The 19,585-nt window shown below is 46.3% G+C and overlaps 1 protein-coding gene across 1 annotated transcript; it reads right to left on the minus strand.

Annotated features, from left to right (window-relative positions):
- Nucleotides 1–556: 556 nt before the first annotated feature.
- Nucleotides 557–19,467, minus strand: mindy2 (MINDY lysine 48 deubiquitinase 2). Its single transcript, XM_028955662.1, has 9 exons — nucleotides 18,731–19,467; nucleotides 18,271–18,328; nucleotides 15,067–15,131; nucleotides 10,366–10,524; nucleotides 9,267–9,369; nucleotides 7,546–7,688; nucleotides 6,380–6,553; nucleotides 4,358–4,540; nucleotides 557–3,389 (listed from the first exon to the last, which is right to left on the minus strand). Exons 1-9 carry the CDS (start codon nucleotides 19,367–19,369, stop codon nucleotides 3,186–3,188), a joined length of 1,728 nt encoding a protein of 575 aa, XP_028811495.1. The 5' UTR covers nucleotides 19,370–19,467; the 3' UTR covers nucleotides 557–3,185.
- Nucleotides 19,468–19,585: the final 118 nt, after the last annotated feature.

Below are 19,585 nucleotides of genomic sequence, written 5' to 3' on the forward strand. Positions count from 1 at the left end.
ACATGGCCAGTTTAGTTCCATGTATCAATTAGTGACTGGACATCACTGACCTCTGACCCCCCCATACACACAAAGCAAATTAAGAGAAGGATTTTGCAGCTGTTTTTGGGGAACGTTCAACAGTGCACACGTCTGAACACACACCTCGGGTTAATAATAATCAGGCGAAACGTCCCTCGTCTAAGGCATTTCTGTTGCAGAAGACAGACTGTGTGCACACAGACTGGACTAAACCTGTTCCCAATAGTTTTTTTAAACTTGTAGATAAAATTAAGTTTGGTGTAAATGCAGACCTACAAAAAAATGTACATATACAAGTTATAACTGGGTTTGATAAATGTGGCCTAAATGTTGCATTTACGGCTTTTGAGCATGCAATCACAGAGAAATATTTAAATTGGGGAGATGACATCCTACAATACAATGCATCCAAGAAATGCTGTGGGGGAGCTTTTTAAGACGACGTCTTGTACTGACCACGTTCTGTACCCCCAATTTTAATATTATTATTATTTTTTTTTTAATCCTAGCAGAAAAAGATTATTGATCGTCATTGCAATTTACATCTACGGTCAAAGGAATTTGTGCTGTCCAAACATGTAAAAATGCTTAAACTAATCCTTCTGTCCCTCAGAAGTCACACACTTTTTTTTTTTTTTTTTTTAAATAAAAGAAACACATTAGCGACCACTCAGGTCACAGCAGCTTACCTTTCTTCAAAAGGTCTAGGCTAAACTAGAACTAAACAAAATCATCGTTTTCATCACAATAATATATATATATATTTTTAATATGTCTGGCCTTGATGAGATTTGGTAGGAGAAAAAAAAAAACTGCTTTCACTCTAGTCTAGTCATCACCATCACCCCCTGCTACCTCAGCACAACTCGGGTATAAAATGAGGTATTGTCATCAGTCGTTTAGTAGTGCATTTCAAATAACAGTGCATAACCAATTACAATGACAACGTTTCAAGGGCTACCTTCACCCCACGAACCACCAACAATTAGTACATGGCCAGTAAATCTTTACCTATTCCTCACAAAACCAAAATAAGAACTAATGTTGAAGAATAAAAATGACCACAGCACACAAGCTCTTACTTGGCTTTTATATGAAAGAAAAAAAAATAGAACACTAACGATAATTAAGCTACCAAATGAAACTCTTCTCCTTAAAGAATAATGGCGGAATGTTGCTTTTTAGCAATGCTTTCCCTCCTTGATCCCACTTCCTTTTCTTCTTTTTTTTTTTTAAATTCAATTTCTACTGAACAGCTGAACTACCACCGAGCGTCATCATTGGCAAAGGACCCCCATTATGGTGAACTGATGCAGACCCCCCCAGGGGTACTTGACACTTTACTTCAGAGAGAAAATGCACATCCTGCAATCTGTCAGTTCATTCCGACGAGCCCCCTCGACTCCCAAAACATTCCTAGACGTGGAGGAGGAACCCACGATTTCAGTCCAGCCTGCCACACACGTTACCGGGATGTTGGGGATTCCAGGGACAGGGCTGTGAACCCCTGTCTTGACCAAGAAGAGCAAACATGTAGAATAAGAACCAAGGCCCACTTTTTCTGGACAGTGAAAGTGACCCAGCCACGCCTCCTTCTTCACTAGACAGACGTGTAGCTTTTTAAATCTCATATTCCTCAGATGCTTGTGCACAAATGTTTAAACCCTGTACGTCCCACTGGTTTTATATGAAAAGGATTCAGACGCTGATGCGCACCAAACGACGCCCCTATGGTGAGAGCCTGAGAAAGTCCAGTTAGATTAGTCTACGTGTTATGTTGCTAACACACCTACGTCTACGGAAAGAAAGAAAGAAAAAAAAAAAAAAAAAAAAGATTAATTGTACAGGTTTGTAAGGCGTTGTCTTCTACGGTCCTGGGGACCCCGAGTTCCTGTGGCAAAAAAGCAAGGGACCCGACCAGACGGGTTCTCGGATAAGAAACTGTTCTGAGACAGAGGTACTTCATTCACCACATAAATCAAGAGCCGCACAAACACTACAAAGTACAGTCTCCCTCGCGTCTGACCCATCGCGTCGTACGTTGGCTGGAATGTGCAGAGAGGGGAGGGGGATGGGGCTCTAAAACCTACACATTAAGTCTGTAGTGTGTATTTATATATATAATGTATATACATGTGGCATATAAATTACTTTCAAAATAAGTAGCTTAAGGGGGGCGGGGCCACAGACGCCCAGCGTGTTCTGAATAAATACTGAAATAAAGTCTTGTTGGGGAGGGGGGTGTCAGAAAACATCCATGAAAAAACAAAAAAAGAACGATCGATCTGTTATTTAGGGAAAATATTTCATATCAGATAAAAAAAAAAATAAAATAAAATCAATAACTACTTCCAAAACATGTTTTGGCAAAGCAATTTCAACAGCCTACGCTATGAAAAGAGGCACGAACAGAGGACGTTTCAGTAAGGCAAACACTGACCGGACAGGAGACCCCTTTAAAAAGTGTTGCGCAGGGACACGAACGACAAGGTTATACATCAGGATGACGCACGCACCACTCCAGTTTGTAAAGCCGCGCGCCACGTTTCCAGCTGCACACACTTCTCATGGCGTGTGTGTGTGTGTGTGTGTGTGTGTCTGGCCACTTCCTGCATTTCTCTAGTCATCTGCACTAATAAAATCTCCCCTTTTAAACAAACAAGCTCCTCTGCTAAGTGTCTGCTATATGTATATATATATATATATTTATATGTATATATCTGTAAAAAATAGCTTATGAACTGCAATAATAATGGAAACCAATAAACGTTTACAAAAAAAGGGTGCCGTGAGTTCATATCCCTTTTCGTTCATGTATGGTTTCATTCCGTTCATTCATTCATTTTTTTTTTTTTTTTTTTAGGTTTGACTATAAAACACCACCCGCCCCTCCCTCATCAAACGTGACCCGTCCCGTCTGAAATGTAGTGCACTGTGCGACACGTAGGAAAGTTTGGCGACTCTATGAAAGGTGTAGTGGTAGCTGTTGGAGGTGAGCCTCCCCGGATCAGGAAGGCCACGAGGCACCGGCGGCGTGGGGGTGGGGGGCGTCTCCCGGTTTCCGCACAGGGTCCGCTACATGTCGTGCTGGGGTCATGTCGCTCGAAGGGAGATGCTGCGCCCCGTTCCTCCTCTTATCTGCTCGCACAGACACACACACGCTGTTACAACAGAACACACTTGTCCTTGTCCTTGTCCTTGTCCTTGGCCTCCTTCTTGGCTTTACGTTCCCCGGAGGACGACTGTTTGCCGGGGCTTTTCCTGGAGGCCCCTGTGCCCCCTTCACCTCCACCTGCTCCGGCGCCTCCACCTGCTGCTGCTGCGCCTCCCTCCACCTGATCGCCCCCTGCTGGCTGATGCTGCCCCTGCTGCACAATACAGACGGAAACATGTATTATAACAAACCAGGTGCGGCGAGATGTTATACCAGCACTGGGCTCTCGTACTCATTGGTGGATAAAAAAAGTTAAGTATAATAAGTGTGTTAACTGCAGCAGGAGAATCTGACTCGTTAGCCCTGATGCACTGTACATTAGTCAGGGTGGGGCTAAATATTCAGGAAGAATTCCTTTTTTTTTTTTAGTTATTACAGATTTATTAAAAGAATTGTCATGTCAATTGCTTCAAGATTATTCAAAACCAAGGTACCAAGTTGAATGAAGTTGAAGACCAGGATATATTCTCTTCTGAATGTTGAAAGTAAAGTGATTGTCATTGTGATACACTGCAGCACAGCACACGGTGACACAACAAAATGTGTCCTCTGTATTTAACATTCACCCTTGGTGAGCAGTGGGCAGCCATGACAGGCGCCCGGGGAGCAGTGTGTGGGGACGATGCTTTGCTCAGTGGCACCTTGGCAGCTCGGGATTCAGCAACCTTCTGATTACGGGGCCGCTGCCCCAAAATGTGGCGTTATTGGGGTGAGGGGAAGTGATTTAAGTAATTTCTTTTGAAACTGAGGATAGAAAATACTTTTGATTAACTTGAGAGCAGAGTTGGAGTTCATGACCATGAACTAGAAATCAAGGTAGAAATCATGATGTGATGTGTACTCAAGTCAAACAAACCACATTAATTAATATCCTTGGCCTAGTGGGTAACACACTTGCCTATGAACCAGAAGACCCAGGTTCAAACCCCACTTACTACCATTGTGTCCCTGAGCAAGACACTTAACCCTGAGTGTCTCGGGGGGGGACTGTCCCCATAAGTACTGACTGAAAAATGCTCTGGATAAGGGTGTCTGGTAAATGCTGTAAATGTAAATGTTTTTTCAGTAAAAATGCCCATTCTTGCCCACTCAAACAGCAGCAGGGACCCGGACCCCTCTGACCTGGGCCTGTGCGGCGGCCGCGGCGGCCTGTTCCTGCTCCTGGTAGTACTGGGAGGCGCGCCGGTCCTCCTCCTCCTGGAGCTTCTTGGCCAGTTCCAGATCACTGATGTCTTCAGGAAGCTGATCCCAGTTCAGGTCCTGACTCTGCTGCTCCTGCTGAAGGGACAGGGCCATCAGGTAGTCCTGTGGTGAGGGAGGTGAGGAAGAGTATTTTTTATTTAGAACCCATTAGACGGGCATGTATATTAAGTGCCTATAATGTCCCCGGTGATGACATTTTGACAGATTAAAAAAACACAATATAGAAAGCAGAGATAAATATAAAACAGAAGATTTCAGATGCGTTTAGAGCTAAGGTTAGATTTAGGGTTACACGGACATGGTTACAACCATACAAGGAAACAAATATGCGTATGAATGTGTGTGTATTTCATCCTGAACAGTAGCTGTCCGACAGCTCAACCCACCATTCATTATTAAAGGACCAATCTAAACACAGAGGCCTGAGGCGCGAGCAAGGACGCACGCGCGCACACACACACACACACACACACACACACACACACACACACACACACACACACACAAACACTGATGAGCTGTTCAGTCATGCAGGCCCACAGGAAAACACAGGGGGCTGTGGGGAGCTTTTAACATGCATTATTAAAGAGCCCATCACTGCTGCGCCACCATACGCCCCGCACCTCACCACAGGCCTGGGTTCAGACACCCAACCAGATGCGGCTCGGCACAGCAGCATGAAACAAAATGCCTGTCACTGATGTCACTGCGTTTCAGACAGAGGTGTGTAGAGTAGGCAAAAGTTTTACTCAAGTATGCGTAGCGTTACTCCAAAACAATAATACTCATGTACAAGTAAAAATTAAAATAATAATAACCCAAAAAATACAGTACAAAAGTACGTAACAATAAAACTACAAGTACTGAGTAACTGTTTGATTGTAATACCTCTTTTTAAAGAAACAATGCATTCAGACAAATACCTAGTCTGGTATTTCCTAATAATAATAATAACGTATTAAAGTGAGATTTGTACTTTAAATATATGTTAATTATTGTGTTAGCATTGATATATTAAATAAAAAGGCTAAACGCTAATTCCCTCCTCTACAGAACATGTACAGTGGACTAGTTAGCTCATTGCGCCATTTGACAGACTATCAGCTAAAAGGGTCGATATGAACAACTGGGATTCTGGATTCTTGCTGTTACTTTTGGTTTTAGCACTGGAACCAGTTCTTTTGTTGATTTGGATGTATGATGGGGCTCATTGTTGTGGTGAAATGTGTAATTCATTCAACTTTACTGCTTCCTCACTGATGGCTTAACGTTTTATGACTTAATGTTGTAATTAAATCCAAAGTTTCTCTGCAGTGACCTGTAGGTTCCCCAGGTGGCCAGTAGAGGGCGGGATTCCTCAAAACAGGGGTTCTCAGGTGTTTACAATTGGATTTAAACTAAAGGGGACCACATAAGATCAGCTGGAAGGTAAAATTCTCTCGTCTCTTCTACAGCTTACATCTACAGCATTTACCAGACGCCGTTCTTCTTCAGAGCGCCTTCCAATCAGTAGTTACAGGGACAGTCCCCCTGGAGACACTCAGGGTTAAGAGTCTTGCTCAGGGACATGATGGTGATAAGTGGAGATTGAACCTGAGACAGTGGTCTTCTGGTTCACAGGCGAGGTTTTACCCACTAGGCTTCCGTCCTCAGGCAGAAAACCGCCAGTCCCCCCTCCTTTTTGAGATTTGTGCTTCTTGTTATCCTTTTTTATTTGTAGTAATGTATGTGTTTAATAAATCCCGTGGTCAAGCGTACTTCAGTGTGGTATCTGCATTCATGTAGCCTCCACCCTGAGCCAGGTGGTCATAACAACACGTATGCAACCAGCTTACTGTACTTACATTTTTTTATTTTTATTTTTTACAGGTTACATGTCACATTAAAATGGTCACCATTCAAGTGGTAGGATTTGATTGGTCTGTGTAAGAAGAGGCTCACCTGATCAATCTGATCCTGCTGGCCGTGGTAAACGGTCTCTGGGTCGGAGGGCGGTCGGAGGCGGAACTCGGAGTCGCAGAAATTCCCATCGCCGTCGACGTTGTGCAGACTCTCCCACACGACCTTCTCCTCAGTCAGGAAACCCTGATCCGTCACCAGCAAATACAGCTGGCCCTGATCAGGGAGCACACACACGCGTGAAAAAAACCTGGTCATTCATCAAGACACACACTCAGAGCAGCATGCAACCACTCAGTCATGAAAACGTGCACACACACACAATCATGTCAACCTATGAACAAATAGCGTTTACAACATTAAAACTGTGTGTGTGTGTTTGCACACTTTTCAACAACACTGTTTTTGGTTCCCCACAAACACACTTAGACACACCTTCTCTCTGAAGATAACAGGAAGTGCAGGGAGCAGCTGCACTAACAGGCTGTTGGTCTGTGTGTGCGCGTGTGAATATGATCTCTGTGCACTACTGTGTACACTGAGATGATATGAAAGAGAGTGCAGTGCAAAAGTTCGTTTCGTGTACATATTCTCCTCTTCCAACAGTGCTCTGGGCTACCAGGCTGCAGAGTAAATAACCTCCATTATTCAACAGCAGCTGAGCAGCAGGTAAAAAGGGTCGGAACAAAAACTTTTCATAAATCAATACAGAGTTTTCGGCACGTTAACGGCTCATTTTAATACCACGATTCTAAATTCTAATAAACAGACTACAGAATCACAGGGTGCACTGCCCCCATTTTGGTTCTGAAAGTGAGCAGTGGGCAGCGCCCGGGGAGCAGTGTGCGGGGACGGTGCTTTGCTCAGTGGCACCTTTCTCACCCAGAGAAAGGCAGTAACAGTACGGTAATAACCTGCAGTACGTAACACACCGGCCCGTGTGTCTACGCTTCACCTCTAGAGGGCCACCCATCACACAAAACACAGAACAGAAGGCATTTCTACCAGGAATTTGGAATGATCATTACGGTATTAACCTCAATCAATCAATTCGCCCAATTCTGACCACATCCACCTGTGCTCAGGGGTGTATTCAGATACGTTTCAGACCTTTTCATGGATACACACGGATGTAGAGTAAACGTTCTCTCTCTCTCACACACTCACACACACACACTGGCAGCGTGCAGGAGACTGCGCCAACTCACCTTAAATTTGGTCATGGTGCTGAAGTGGTTGTTCCTGAAGAAAACACACAGCTCCCCCTCCTGGACGGTGGAGGTCAGCTCACACAGGCCATGGTACGTCAGCTGGGTTGCAGTGCTGTTCAGAAATTGTTCTGCCACAAAGCCTGGACAAACACACACACAAGCGTACAGCATTAGTACAACATGAATCAATACTGCAGTCGTTTCAAATATCTGTTATTAAAACCAGCAGGGGAAAAAAAACATCATTTGTCAAAGTGAAACTGCAGCACAGCACACGGTGAGAACAAAAACGTGGCCTCTGCATTTAACCAATCACCTTATTGAGCAGTGGCAGCCATGGAAGGTGCCCAGGGAGCAGTGTGTGGGGACGGTGCCTTGGCGGTTCCGAATTTGAACCTGCAACCCTTTGGTTACGAGTCCACTTCCTTAACCAGCCAACACTGCCTCAGATGAGAGTATGAATGGAAGTACGGCTGAAGCTTCGAAATCTCGTCTCTCTGTTTTTGTATATGGCAAGTTGACTTTTTAAGAGTTTTCTATGATACAATGGAGATTTGCAGAACTGAAGAAATGTAAAAAGCAAAAAAAATCATTATGAAAATTACCATCAGTAAGTTTTTCACACACTGGATTAAATGCTTAAGATAAATGGATACCAGTGTATTGATGATACCTCACTAAATGTAAGTTGTTACCAATCAGGCCATCTGCCATAAAAGTAAATCCATCACCAGAGGAAGCATCAGGATATACTGCTGTATTGATTTCTTTTTGTCCCACTCCGCAATAAACGGCAGTCAGCGTCTACATTTTTTATGGAACAGATCTGCGTTTAAATCACAAGAGATTTTCGAAGTAATGAGCTGTGGATCCTCACAAAGCCAGGCAAGGCTACGAGAACGTCCCAAAAGATGCCTGCCCGCATTCACAGTCGGATAGGTGATTCATTCAGAAACCCAGCTAACAGCTGATAAAAGCATGAAGTGAATGTGCAGCATATATATGTTTTATATATTTCCAGACCTGACCTGGTCTACTGTAACCATCAGTAAAGTTGAGTCAAGGGTCAGGTTAACACCCCGCCTCAGTAAATGCTGTAAAATCAGTAAGGCATTTCTGGAGTCATACTGGATGCTTTTTTCCATTCCTGCATTCCATTAGCATATCTTCATGTAGAAATATGCTTTTTTGCAAAATGACAAGATCTCACTACCGCATTTCCACTTTAATCAGATGTTGAATTGTTGTTCCCGTACATCTAATAAGCTTCTGTGATCTTACACACACACACACACACACACACACACAGACGTTACACACACTGACTACAGAGGCACAGGCAGAGATGGTGAAACGGTAACGAAAAGAAAGAGCGAGAGAAATGAAGACAGAGATGGACGGAGGGCATAAAGCACAGTGAGATGGATGAGGTTTGTCTCACGATGAGAGTTATTCGTTAATTCATGTGATGAACACGGGCATGAAATATTCAGGCGAGGAAAATTGCCCATGACAACATATCTGAACCAGAGAGAGTGGGAAGGGGGGAGGGAAGGAAGGCAACGTGAGCATCATGAGAGCATGAACTCGGAACATGAAGACTCTGTGTTTATCCGACACAGGGCCGGAGGCGGGGGAGGGAAGGACGATGCCCATGCATTATCCAGCACGCCTGACACAGTGGGTTTGATAGGGAGGGAGAGAAATACGCCACGCACCCTCCCCGGCCAACTCGCTGTTCTCCGACTGTTTACAGGAGATGATCTTCTCCACCAGCTGGTTGTAGCTGCAGGTACCAACAGCTTTTACAATGTCAGCCATCTACAACCGGAAAAATACAGAGGAGAGGGACAGTTACACAATTCATTCTGCAAACTATTAGTCATATTATCATCAACAACTAATTTTCAGATACTGGATGCAATCTAAAGGTCATAATGACCCCATAGATGATTATGTGATATTATCTTAAATGCCAATATTATCAGTTCCCTTCTTTGTTAATGTTAAGTAGTACAAGTTGACATTTGACCCTTACAAGTTGCCATAGGCTGAATGTAAACTGAACTGCTTTGAGTTTAAGGTATACAGACGTACAGTACCATTCACACTGGCCAAATTCAGACTTCTTCAGCCAATGAGGGTTAAGCTACATCATTACGTCATTTCTTACTACTTAAACAAATTTCATATAAGCTGCCAGTCTACAAACGACCAGCATTAATAACTAGTAGTCTAGGCCTGTTTAACTAGTTTACAGACATATTGGATATCAAATTTGTAAGTATTCAGAAAGTAATCTGGATGTTCACATGACCTGTAAATGTGGTTCTCAATGAGTAACTTTTAACAGTGAGTACCACCATTACGACCAGCATTAATAACTAGTAGTCTAGGCCTGTTTAACTAGTTTACACTGGAGGCAATTGTATTCCATGGATATTACTTATTATTAATTATAATAAATGCAATAAATACTGCAAACACAAAGTAAGTGATGCTGTTAACGGTTCTACTGTGCTGCATTTAAGTACACAGCAGCTATAAATATTAACAATAATTTCAGGGCCTGCTGGCCAGTACCACTAGACAAGAGCTCGAGTACACAGAACCCAGGACTAATAGGATTTAGCTGCATGTATGCATGAAGCTCTGTTTAAACGAACAGAAATCTGTATGGGATTGGAAATCATATCATAATGCTGCGTATTAGGATTCTGCCTTTAGTTAATTTTTTGCTGTTACATTATGTGGCTCCAAAGTATCAGACCAACTCTTGATCCTTAAAGATTGACGCATGGTCTGGGTCTCGCTCACCTGGGGGTCGACCAGCCAGCCGTGGTAGAGCGGGATGTCCAGCAGGTCGAAGACGATGCACTCGGGCGTGTACTCAAACACGCGCACGCCTGTGAATTTCACGTTTACGTCCAGCCCTGTCTGCAGCTTGTGCAGCACAGCCATGGCGTCGCTCATGTTCTGCGGGACAGAGAGGAGGTCTGATGGGTGGGATAGAGCAAAATTCTAATTCAACTACAAAATCTAGAAACTACAATAAACCAGCAGGCGCGCACACACACACACACACACACACACACACACACACACACACACACACACACACACACACACACACACACTTATTCACGCTGACCAGCAAAACAGGGCTGGTCTGTCAGGCACCTCTGAGCTGCAGCTGCCTCCAAACACAGAAAAGTGTGTGTGTGTGTGTGTGTGAGAGAGTGTATGTCAGAAACGAGGACACAAAAGAGTGTGTAGAGAGAACAAGTTCATCTGGATTAAACGCTGATTCTCCCATTTATCATTTAATGCAGCGCCAGCGCCATGACTCAGGTCCATCTGTGCAGGATTGTGTATTAGGATGAATATGGAGAGTTATGGGGGTGATTAGCTTGTCCACAGACAAGCCTGTCAAGAGGGGCTTTCAACCACATAATACCTCATTACAGCAGAGTGACCCCACAGACCTGTAGGCAGAAAGGTTTGTACAGCCCAAAAAGCGTCTCTCCACAAGGCCTGAAGATGACGGAGGGTATTCCAAACAATCAATACTGTTTCAAGGTGATGGAATTCATTTATATGACCGTGAAAAGTGGTAACCGGTGGAGTAAATATTTTTGCAGTGCTTTCAGTAGTTTGAAGATGGTCTCCTAGGGAAGACACATATGCCGTAGGCGGGTGAATTTCAATTAGTGTGCTTAACATGTGGTTCACTGCAGATTGTACATTATCAACTTTGTGTACCTGGTTGCAACAGCCCTGTATTACCATTTATGGCAATTATCAGACGCCCTTATCCAAAGCGCCTTACAATCAGTAGTTACAGGGATAGTCCCCCTGGGGACACTCTCAGTCCACCAACAATAGCTGCGTTTTTTTTCTGTGCATTGCCTCCTATTTAAGCGCCCTCCTGGTCCTCCACCAGCTTTTCACTCTCTCCAGTTGCATCTGGCGCTGAGTGGGCGGCCATTCCGCTTGCCAGTGCGGGATCACTGGACTTTGGCTCGGGAGAGGGCGGGGCTGATAATGCCCAACAGCCTCTTTAAGAAGGCAGCAAATCTTCGTGTCTGGCATTCTTAACGCCACCCCATGCAGAGAGACTATAATTAAGCGGAGAGGTTAGATGCGTGTGGAGAGAGCAGGTAGCAAATCCGGGCCACCGGCATCACAGTGACCTCCTTCAAGATGTAAAGTTACACTGAGAGTTTTATAGAGCAGCCCATAAGGAACTTCAATGAGGCTCTACAGGTTCTCTCATGGTCATGGTACATCATCAACAGGTTCGGTGAATGAAGAGGGAACCAGAGAGCTTCACTAACTAAAAGCACTAACCGGGCGCCAACCAGAGAGCATGGCCGACACATGGCGGTGTGCTCCCCATCCTCTTCATTCACAGAACAGGCGTCATTCACATTCATTCACAGACGTCGATGAAAACATGCTGAAGCAGCACCCCCCCCAAAAAAAAAGACTATCCGGCACGCCGGCAAAAAGATCAAGAAATGACCACGTACAGGACAGGGTGAGAGGTCCCATTTTTTTGGTCTGTTTTATCTTCCCACCCCACTGCTCATGGCTTTTCCAGTAGAGGAAGCAGGGTTACAGTGCTGGGTGGGAAGTGAGAGGCTGCCCTCCAATAAACCCCAGCGGTCCCCGATGATGCCCCGAGAAGGGTAGGCGATAGAGCGGAGCAGCCAAACACCCACGCCTGTCTGTGTGTGGCCCTCTACTGCTGCCAGCTCCCCTCAACGCGCCAATGAGCTCAGTTTGGGCCTGTGTGTGTGTGTGTGTGTGTGTGTGTGTGTGTAAGGTACACAAGCAGCACTGCTACACAGCTCGCCTTCATCCCAGTGCTCGTCACAAACATTTAGTCAGACTGGGAAGTGACAGTTGGGTCACTGATATTCTTTAAGAGGGTTCTCGTGAAGAATTGCTTTCCGGCTCTCACCACTCTCCCTCTTCCATGCAATAGGAGTACAAACGGGCTCGTGCGCCGGTCACATGACCAAACCAGGCCCTGTGCCAAGGATGCGTTTTATTCCCACAGCCCTCCCTCCTGCCCTCACAGCAGCTTCAGTCACCAGGCGCCACAGTAGCTGCCCGTCTTCACCTGGAACTCTGCCGCTGTAAATTTACAAAGAGATCAATATAGTAGGTTGCCGAACACACCAGTCAAGCGCAGAAATTTCATTTCGTTCTTTCAGTTCCCTTAAAGTGATTATCTGTTCCATCCAGCTCAGGGGATAAAGAGTACAGTCCAAACGAAACGGACAAAACAGCGTCACCAAACAGGACTCTGTATGCTGCCGGTTTCAGTTATAAAAATCACAAATAAAAGCCTCAGACATGAGCCTAGAGGGACCATGAAACGTTCTACAAGAACGGTTCTTAGATGGATAGTGCAGGAAAAAAAAAAAACAGATTAAGCTTCTGTATTCAATGTTGCCTTTTAAAGGGCCAGAATTTTTGCCTGACATCTGTTTCACGCTATTATATATTTACATTTACATTTGGGGTGAGCTGGACCGCAGAGTGAAGGCAAAGGGTCCAACAAGTGCTAAACACCTCTGGGAACTCCTTCAAGACTGTTGGAAAAGCATTTCAGGTGACGACCTCTTGAAGCTCATCGAGAGAATGCCAAGAGTGTGCAAAGCAGTAATCAGAGCAAAGAAACTAGAATATAAAACATTGTTTTAGAATAAAGTAGCCACAGTTCTCCTCATTTTACACTGTAACAATCATTCGCATTTGTAACAGCTTGCATATGCATTGCAGACAAATACATTTTTCCCCATAAGTTTGTTACGGTGTGAATTTATTTGTTGTAAGTTGACTATTGAGTTGAAATAAAAATCTGGAATAAGGATGGGTAAGGAAGCAGTCCTGTAATCAGAAGGTTGCCGGTTCAAATCCCGATCCGCCAAGGTGCCACTGAGAAAGTACCGTACCCACACAAGGGTGATGGGATACAAGCACGTTGTGTCACAGTGTGATGTGCCGTGTTTCACAATGACACTCTTCACTTCCATTAATTGATTAATCAATTAATGGAAAAAAAACAACAAATACACAATTTAATATTTAATAATTAGGATTCAATAAATCCTAACACATAATTTATTTCAGAATACAGTTATGGCAACGTGTTCAGACATCACTACTTTTCTACCCGACTGTGAGATATATGGAGAAATATGAGTTCCTCTGATCATCATGCTTCAGTCAGCAGGGGAAGAGAGGGAGGACATTGCAGGCTCTCAAACATCCTCCTCCTCCTCCTCCTCCTCCTCCACAATACCCACATGAAAGTGGCAAGCGTCACATCCACGGTTATTTTACTCTCACTTTTTCTTTTTTTTTTTTTTTTTATTTATCCAAAAGCAGCATTTAAAAATAGACAAGGGCGCTTGGTTTCAGAGAACGTCGGCACCGTTTTAGCTTGATGGGGTCTTTATCGGCCTCCGAAACGGAACCCTGCCAATGCGGTAACGGGCTGGATGACAGCGGACGTCCTTTAATGTGACTGCCTGGCATCACGCGCAGATACGAGCAGGCTAGTCAGAAGGCCTGTCACTTCCGCAGAGCGCTGAGGAGCCCGGGTCCCCGCGCCCCCCGCTAATGAGCGCCAAGTGATATCTGTGCCATGACAGGCATTAAAAAAAAAAAAAGGGGGGGGGGGGAATAATAATAAAAACGCACATAACTAAAAACTTCGTGCGCTGGTAGAATATCCGCATACATACTGTACTCACGCAAGCAGGGACGGCAGCCAGCGGCCTTGGATGGCACATTTCTTGCCAAGCGCTTAACACCGAAATGGTGGTGATGGATCAAAAATAGCCACATGGACATGCAGCAATCGCAAAAAGAGCCAACGCATCTGCTCGCGCACGCGGTCACGCCGGCAGAACAGACAGATGTGCTGGCGCCCCGCCACACACTCGTCTAAAAGGAGGTGAGCCACACCCACATTCCATTTTAGATAACAGGGACGGGAATGAAAGGGACAGAAATGGAGAAGGCCGAGAGAAGGTGCATCGCCTGGCGACAGGAAGTATAGGGCAGGCACTCCCGCATACCCACGCCGCACGCTGGCGCGCCGTTACGTAACCGCTATAGGACGGGCAGGATGCCTGGGAGCGTGCCGTGGCTTTCAAGCCCCCACCATTTACAACTGTAATCCACGCAGCGCGTGTTACGTAAAACCGTGACGTAACAGCGCAACGGAATCATGTGAAACGGGCCAAGCGACCCGGGCTGGTGGAGCTGCATGGTGGGGTGGCGGTGAGAACGTGTACGGGGTTGAAGCTGAACTGTTACATCCTGGAGAGAGCGGTGCTACGGTGAGTCCGACGAGGCTGCTAGCAGTTTAGCAGTCAAATATCAACCCGCTAACCCACAAATGTCCATTATTGCTCTTAAGTAGCTGTGCTCTCGGATCCAGTCACTTAACCCGGTGGTGCTCGGAGGGGAGAAAAGCGCGCGATACGACCCACTTACCTGCTCGTAATTCAGCCTCTGAGCCTCGGAGATCTCTTTCGGTTTGGCGTCGAGGATGTAATCACCTGTAGGGAGAGATACAGGGAGAGGGGACGAATTTAAACACACGCTCGGCTTGCTGAAACACACACACACACACAGCCCCAGAGGTGACATCATCATTCCCAGAAACCACTTGTCTCAGCACACATTCTGCCATTCTACTCACCATCCACATTCAGAAAATCATGTGAAAAGACAAAATGGAACAAAATCTTTTTTCCTTACGTCCTTTCCATTAAATGTACGAAGCAGATTAACAAGAACGTGTTTCTGAGCCTTTGGATGAGGTAAAGAATGGTGTTACAAAGTCATCAACCCCCCAATCTCCTCCCTTCACTGGCGCCCAGGGGCAAGGTGGGTAATGTCAGAAGCTTCTTATGTAAAGGAGGATGGGTCCTTCTCGGTTCTCGGTTTAGTCTCGGTGTTTGATCTGGGGTGGGGGTGGCTGGCTGAGAGTATATCATTTAAACATAAATACATATTCTGCTTTCCCTCTACCTGGGAAGATGAGAAGCTATGATGGGCTGACGCCATGATAACCAATGACCTATAAGATCCAAAAGATCCATATATCAGTGAGCTCTAACAGAAGGGTCCAGTGTAATTTAACGGCAGTGAGGAGCTCTACAACCGGGCGCTGTAAATTGCCCGTGTACAGAGGTTTATTTCAGTACGAAGAAGCATATTCAGTACGTTGACGTGGAACAGCAGATTTAATTATTGGGGAGATTCACTCATCCTGCTGCCACACAGACGCCCAATTTCCACCCACACCACCTCTGGCCCGAGTTCAGCTCTGCGGTCAGCACTCCCTTACCACCACGTATGGACCCCGGGCCGAGCCCATGACAGAACCCGGGTACATTTCATGGCCCGTCACACAGGCCTGGAAATGAAACTATAACTGCGTTATGAGGGCTGCGCTTCAGGACATTACTCCAGACAAATGTCTTCTGAAAGCATTAATAACGTCCCTTTAAGCCATTTGCCTGCAAGAAACAGCAGATGCAGGCCGCAGATAAAGGGTGTGTAACTGTCACACAGACCACATCATTACTGCCTATCACACAGGCGGCCAAGTCAAACCCTCCAACAAAAATCCTTCAGCTGCATGGAGAAAAACCGGGGACACGGCAGTGTGTGAAATTAATGGTCACGTGTTTCACTACTACCCGTCAAAACGCGAACCCACTGCTCCATCGAAGGGCCTGTGACTGGAGACCGGAGAGGCTGCAGTCACGGGACGTCTGCATGAAAAGAAGCTGTGATGGTGGAGCGAGGGATGGTGATGTGTTCATATGATGGAAAACTTGAAAGGAACCATTTGTTGGTGGCATAACTTTAGCCGTAAAGGGACTGCAGCTCATGTAGAGATGTGATTTCATAGATGATCAGGGTTACAAATAACCCTTTTTTCCACAAAAATGGGTATAATAGACATGGCACATTGGCCAAGAACATCTTCAGGATTTCCATAAGAAAATAGGTTTAAAAAAAAAAAAAAAAACTGCTTGCTACTTATCTGTATCTGGGGGAGGATAAACTGATTAAGCATTTCAGTCGCCAGTCAAATACCGCTTAAGTCACATGCACAAAGTATGAAAATAGTTTTGCCATATCCCCAATCCCAAAATAGACCAAAAGTGTGATATTATTTGACCACTTTACGATCTTAAAGCAATATTCCAAGCAATATTTCGTATTCCGTCCCAATTTGGTTGAGAAGAACCCATCCCCTCCCTCCTCCGCTCTTTACCGCCAGTTTATGTGCTCATAATAAATGTACTCAAGGTGTCATCTTTGGTGCACTCTCCGCTACCAAACCAAACATTTCGGATTGACCAATTAAACAATTCGGATTGATCAAATAGTCAAAACACCCCCCCCACACTGCCTCTTAAAGACTCTGGTTTAATTAGATTTTAGGTACGGATTTGTTTTACTGCATAACACCAATCGCCCAAATAAAACGTGGTCCCTGTTAATAATAGGAGGGTTATTATGGGACTTTTTGCAGCTCAGTTACAGCATGATTTATTCATGAAACGAAGTGAAGTACGCTGCCCCGTGAATACAAATCAGCTCGAGGGTCCCAGGATGCTCTCCAAATTACATACAATAATAAAGTAATGCACCCTCATAAAGTGATCAAGAGGCTTCTCGAAAGCCCTCCGACCGCCACTAAGCTCAACAGGTGCAGTGGTGGTGACACGGTTCCCTGGAGCGGTCACGCGCATCAAAAGCGGCAAGTCCTCAGGAGCCCCGAACACGTCATTTCACCAGCGCTCCTCCGACTGTTATTGTACACAGGTCCCTGACAGGTGGGGCAGGGGGTAGGGGCGACGTGCCATCTTGCGGGCGAGAACGAGATCCGGTTTCCACAGGAATTCCCCAACCTTACAGATGTCAGGCGGTCCGGGCACACTGTTCCCGTGTTTACACCACAGCGGTACCCCAGCACGCCAGCGAGGAGTTCAGGCATGAACTCTATTTATTTATTTATTTATACTCGCCTTGTCCCACATTTATGGATTTTGGTGTAAAATGTTTACTAGAGTACAGGGTGGAGCATGTGGAGGAGGAGGAGAGATGGGATTCCTCCTTTATCCAGAGCTCAAGTACAGAAACTGCTACACAACTACTTTCCCACTGCTGTTTACTCCACTGCTTCAAAATATCTACATGTCGGAGGAAGGAAGGAACATCTTCCTCGGCCACCACTGAACATCCAGGGTCTGGACATTGAGGCTGGAGGGCTAGACGTACCCTGGTGGGTGGTAAGTAGCCTAGTGGGTAACACACTCGCCTATGAACCAGAAGACCCGGGTTCGAATCCCACTTACTACCATTGTGTCCCTGAGCAAGACACTTAACCCTAAGTTGCTCCAGAGGTGACTGTCCCTGTAACTACTGATTGTAAGTCGCTCTGGATAAGGGCGTCTGATAAATGCTCTAAATGTAAATGTAAATGTTCATCTGGGTACCTAACCTAGGATGCCCTGTGGACCCATGTTTATTGTTGCTGCTCTTATCTTCTACAGTCCACTTTCCCACTTGTGGGATTAATAAAGGATTTGCTGCTATTATTATTATATATTTCCTGTATATGGTTCTCAGTCATGGTATCCATGGCATCTGTAGACTAGGTTCCGACTTACTCACCCAGATACTCCATAAGTTGCTCCGCGGTTATAATCTCCATCATTGGCGGCATTTTCACCTGGAATTCAGACAGAATAGAAAAAAAAAAAAACAGGACATCAAATTGTGGCGCAAACACCAACTGGCTTCCCATTCCAACATGAATCTACCATCCTCGCACACGCGGGCCATATGCCTCGCAGATGGCGGCGACACGCGCGGTCACCTCTGCAGTCATCTGTCACCTTTACGGTGCAAACCGAGCCCACTCAGGACCCTTTACTTTTTAAACACCCAAAGTCAAACGCGCGCGTGTTCAAGTGCTGCATGCAAATGACGCCCGAGGCGCAACTTTCCACTGGTGGCAGAAAGGCCGAGGAACCCGCCGCTGGACGCGGCCACCCTGTTCTGTTTACTATAAGCAGATTGGAGCGACTGTGGATGTTCCGTTACTGCAGGACGAGGGGCGTGGCCGGGTTACCTTCCACGCCAACAGGAGGACGTTCATGATGGCCAGGAGGGGACACGGGCCGTTCTCGTTCTGCGTGATGATGGGAGTGTTCTCCTCCTTCCACTTGATCCACTTGATGTGGTAGATGGACTGGCCGGCCGCCCGGTCCTTGGGACACTGGACCTTGGTGCCGTCCTGCAGGGCCAGGGCGAGACCCTTGTCCTCCAGGCCCTCGCTGTTGGGGTCCGAGCTCGGGCAGGAGTTGAGGTTGGAGAAGGACTCCAGCGAATCAAAGCTCCGCGACTCGCTGCCGTTCTCCCGCTCCTCCTCCGGCTCCGGGTGCGACGCGTCCAGGCGGGGACACGCGGCGGGGTCGGGCTCGCTCTCCGGCGGCTTGTTTACCAACTTTGCGCCGCCGCCGTCATCCTTCCCCGGACTGTCCTCCGTCCCGTTACTCAGCGGCGACGCGGCCGGCTCCGTCGCTCCGCCGCGGGCTGCGTCGCCGCCAGTTGGGGAACTACTGCGGAGCAAAGTGGCGAGCGCGGGAGGCTCCTTGTTTTTGCGCGCATCCGCGCCGCCGGCGGCCTTCACGTCGCCGGTGTCCCCCGGCAGGCTCGTGCACAGGGCGCTTCCGCCCGCGTCCCGGTGAACGTTCGCGTTCTGCTCCATTTCGCGGCGCACATCGACGACAAGACACCGAGAACGAGTCCTCAGCGAGATTGCAGCGCGAACCTCTGATCCAGCGACGCCATGACAGCTCTGCTCGTGTGACGTCAGCGCGCAAGAGACGCCCAGAACAACAGGAATATAAACACACCGGCACCCGGGCCGGCGGAGTCCAACGCTCGTGTCTTTTGATCAAATTAAAATATGAAAATATAAATA

Source organism: Denticeps clupeoides, chromosome 16 (genome assembly GCF_900700375.1).
Source record: "Denticeps clupeoides chromosome 16, fDenClu1.1, whole genome shotgun sequence".
Classification (NCBI taxonomy): domain Eukaryota; kingdom Metazoa; phylum Chordata; class Actinopteri; order Clupeiformes; family Denticipitidae; genus Denticeps; species Denticeps clupeoides.

Bases quoted from the DNA above. Each gene is read 5' to 3' on its own strand.
- mindy2 (XM_028955662.1), bottom strand. From the start codon at position 19,369: ATGGAGCAGAACGCGAACGTTCACCGGGACGCGGGCGGAAGCGCCCTG. The intron at 15,132-18,270 runs GTGAGTAAGTCG...CTCTCCCTACAG, and splicing joins GCAACTTATGGAGTATCTGG to GTGATTACATCCTCGACGCC. The intron at 3,390-4,357 runs GTCAGAGGGGTC...TGTATTGTGCAG, and splicing joins CGGCCGCCGCACAGGCCCAG to CAGGGGCAGCATCAGCCAGC.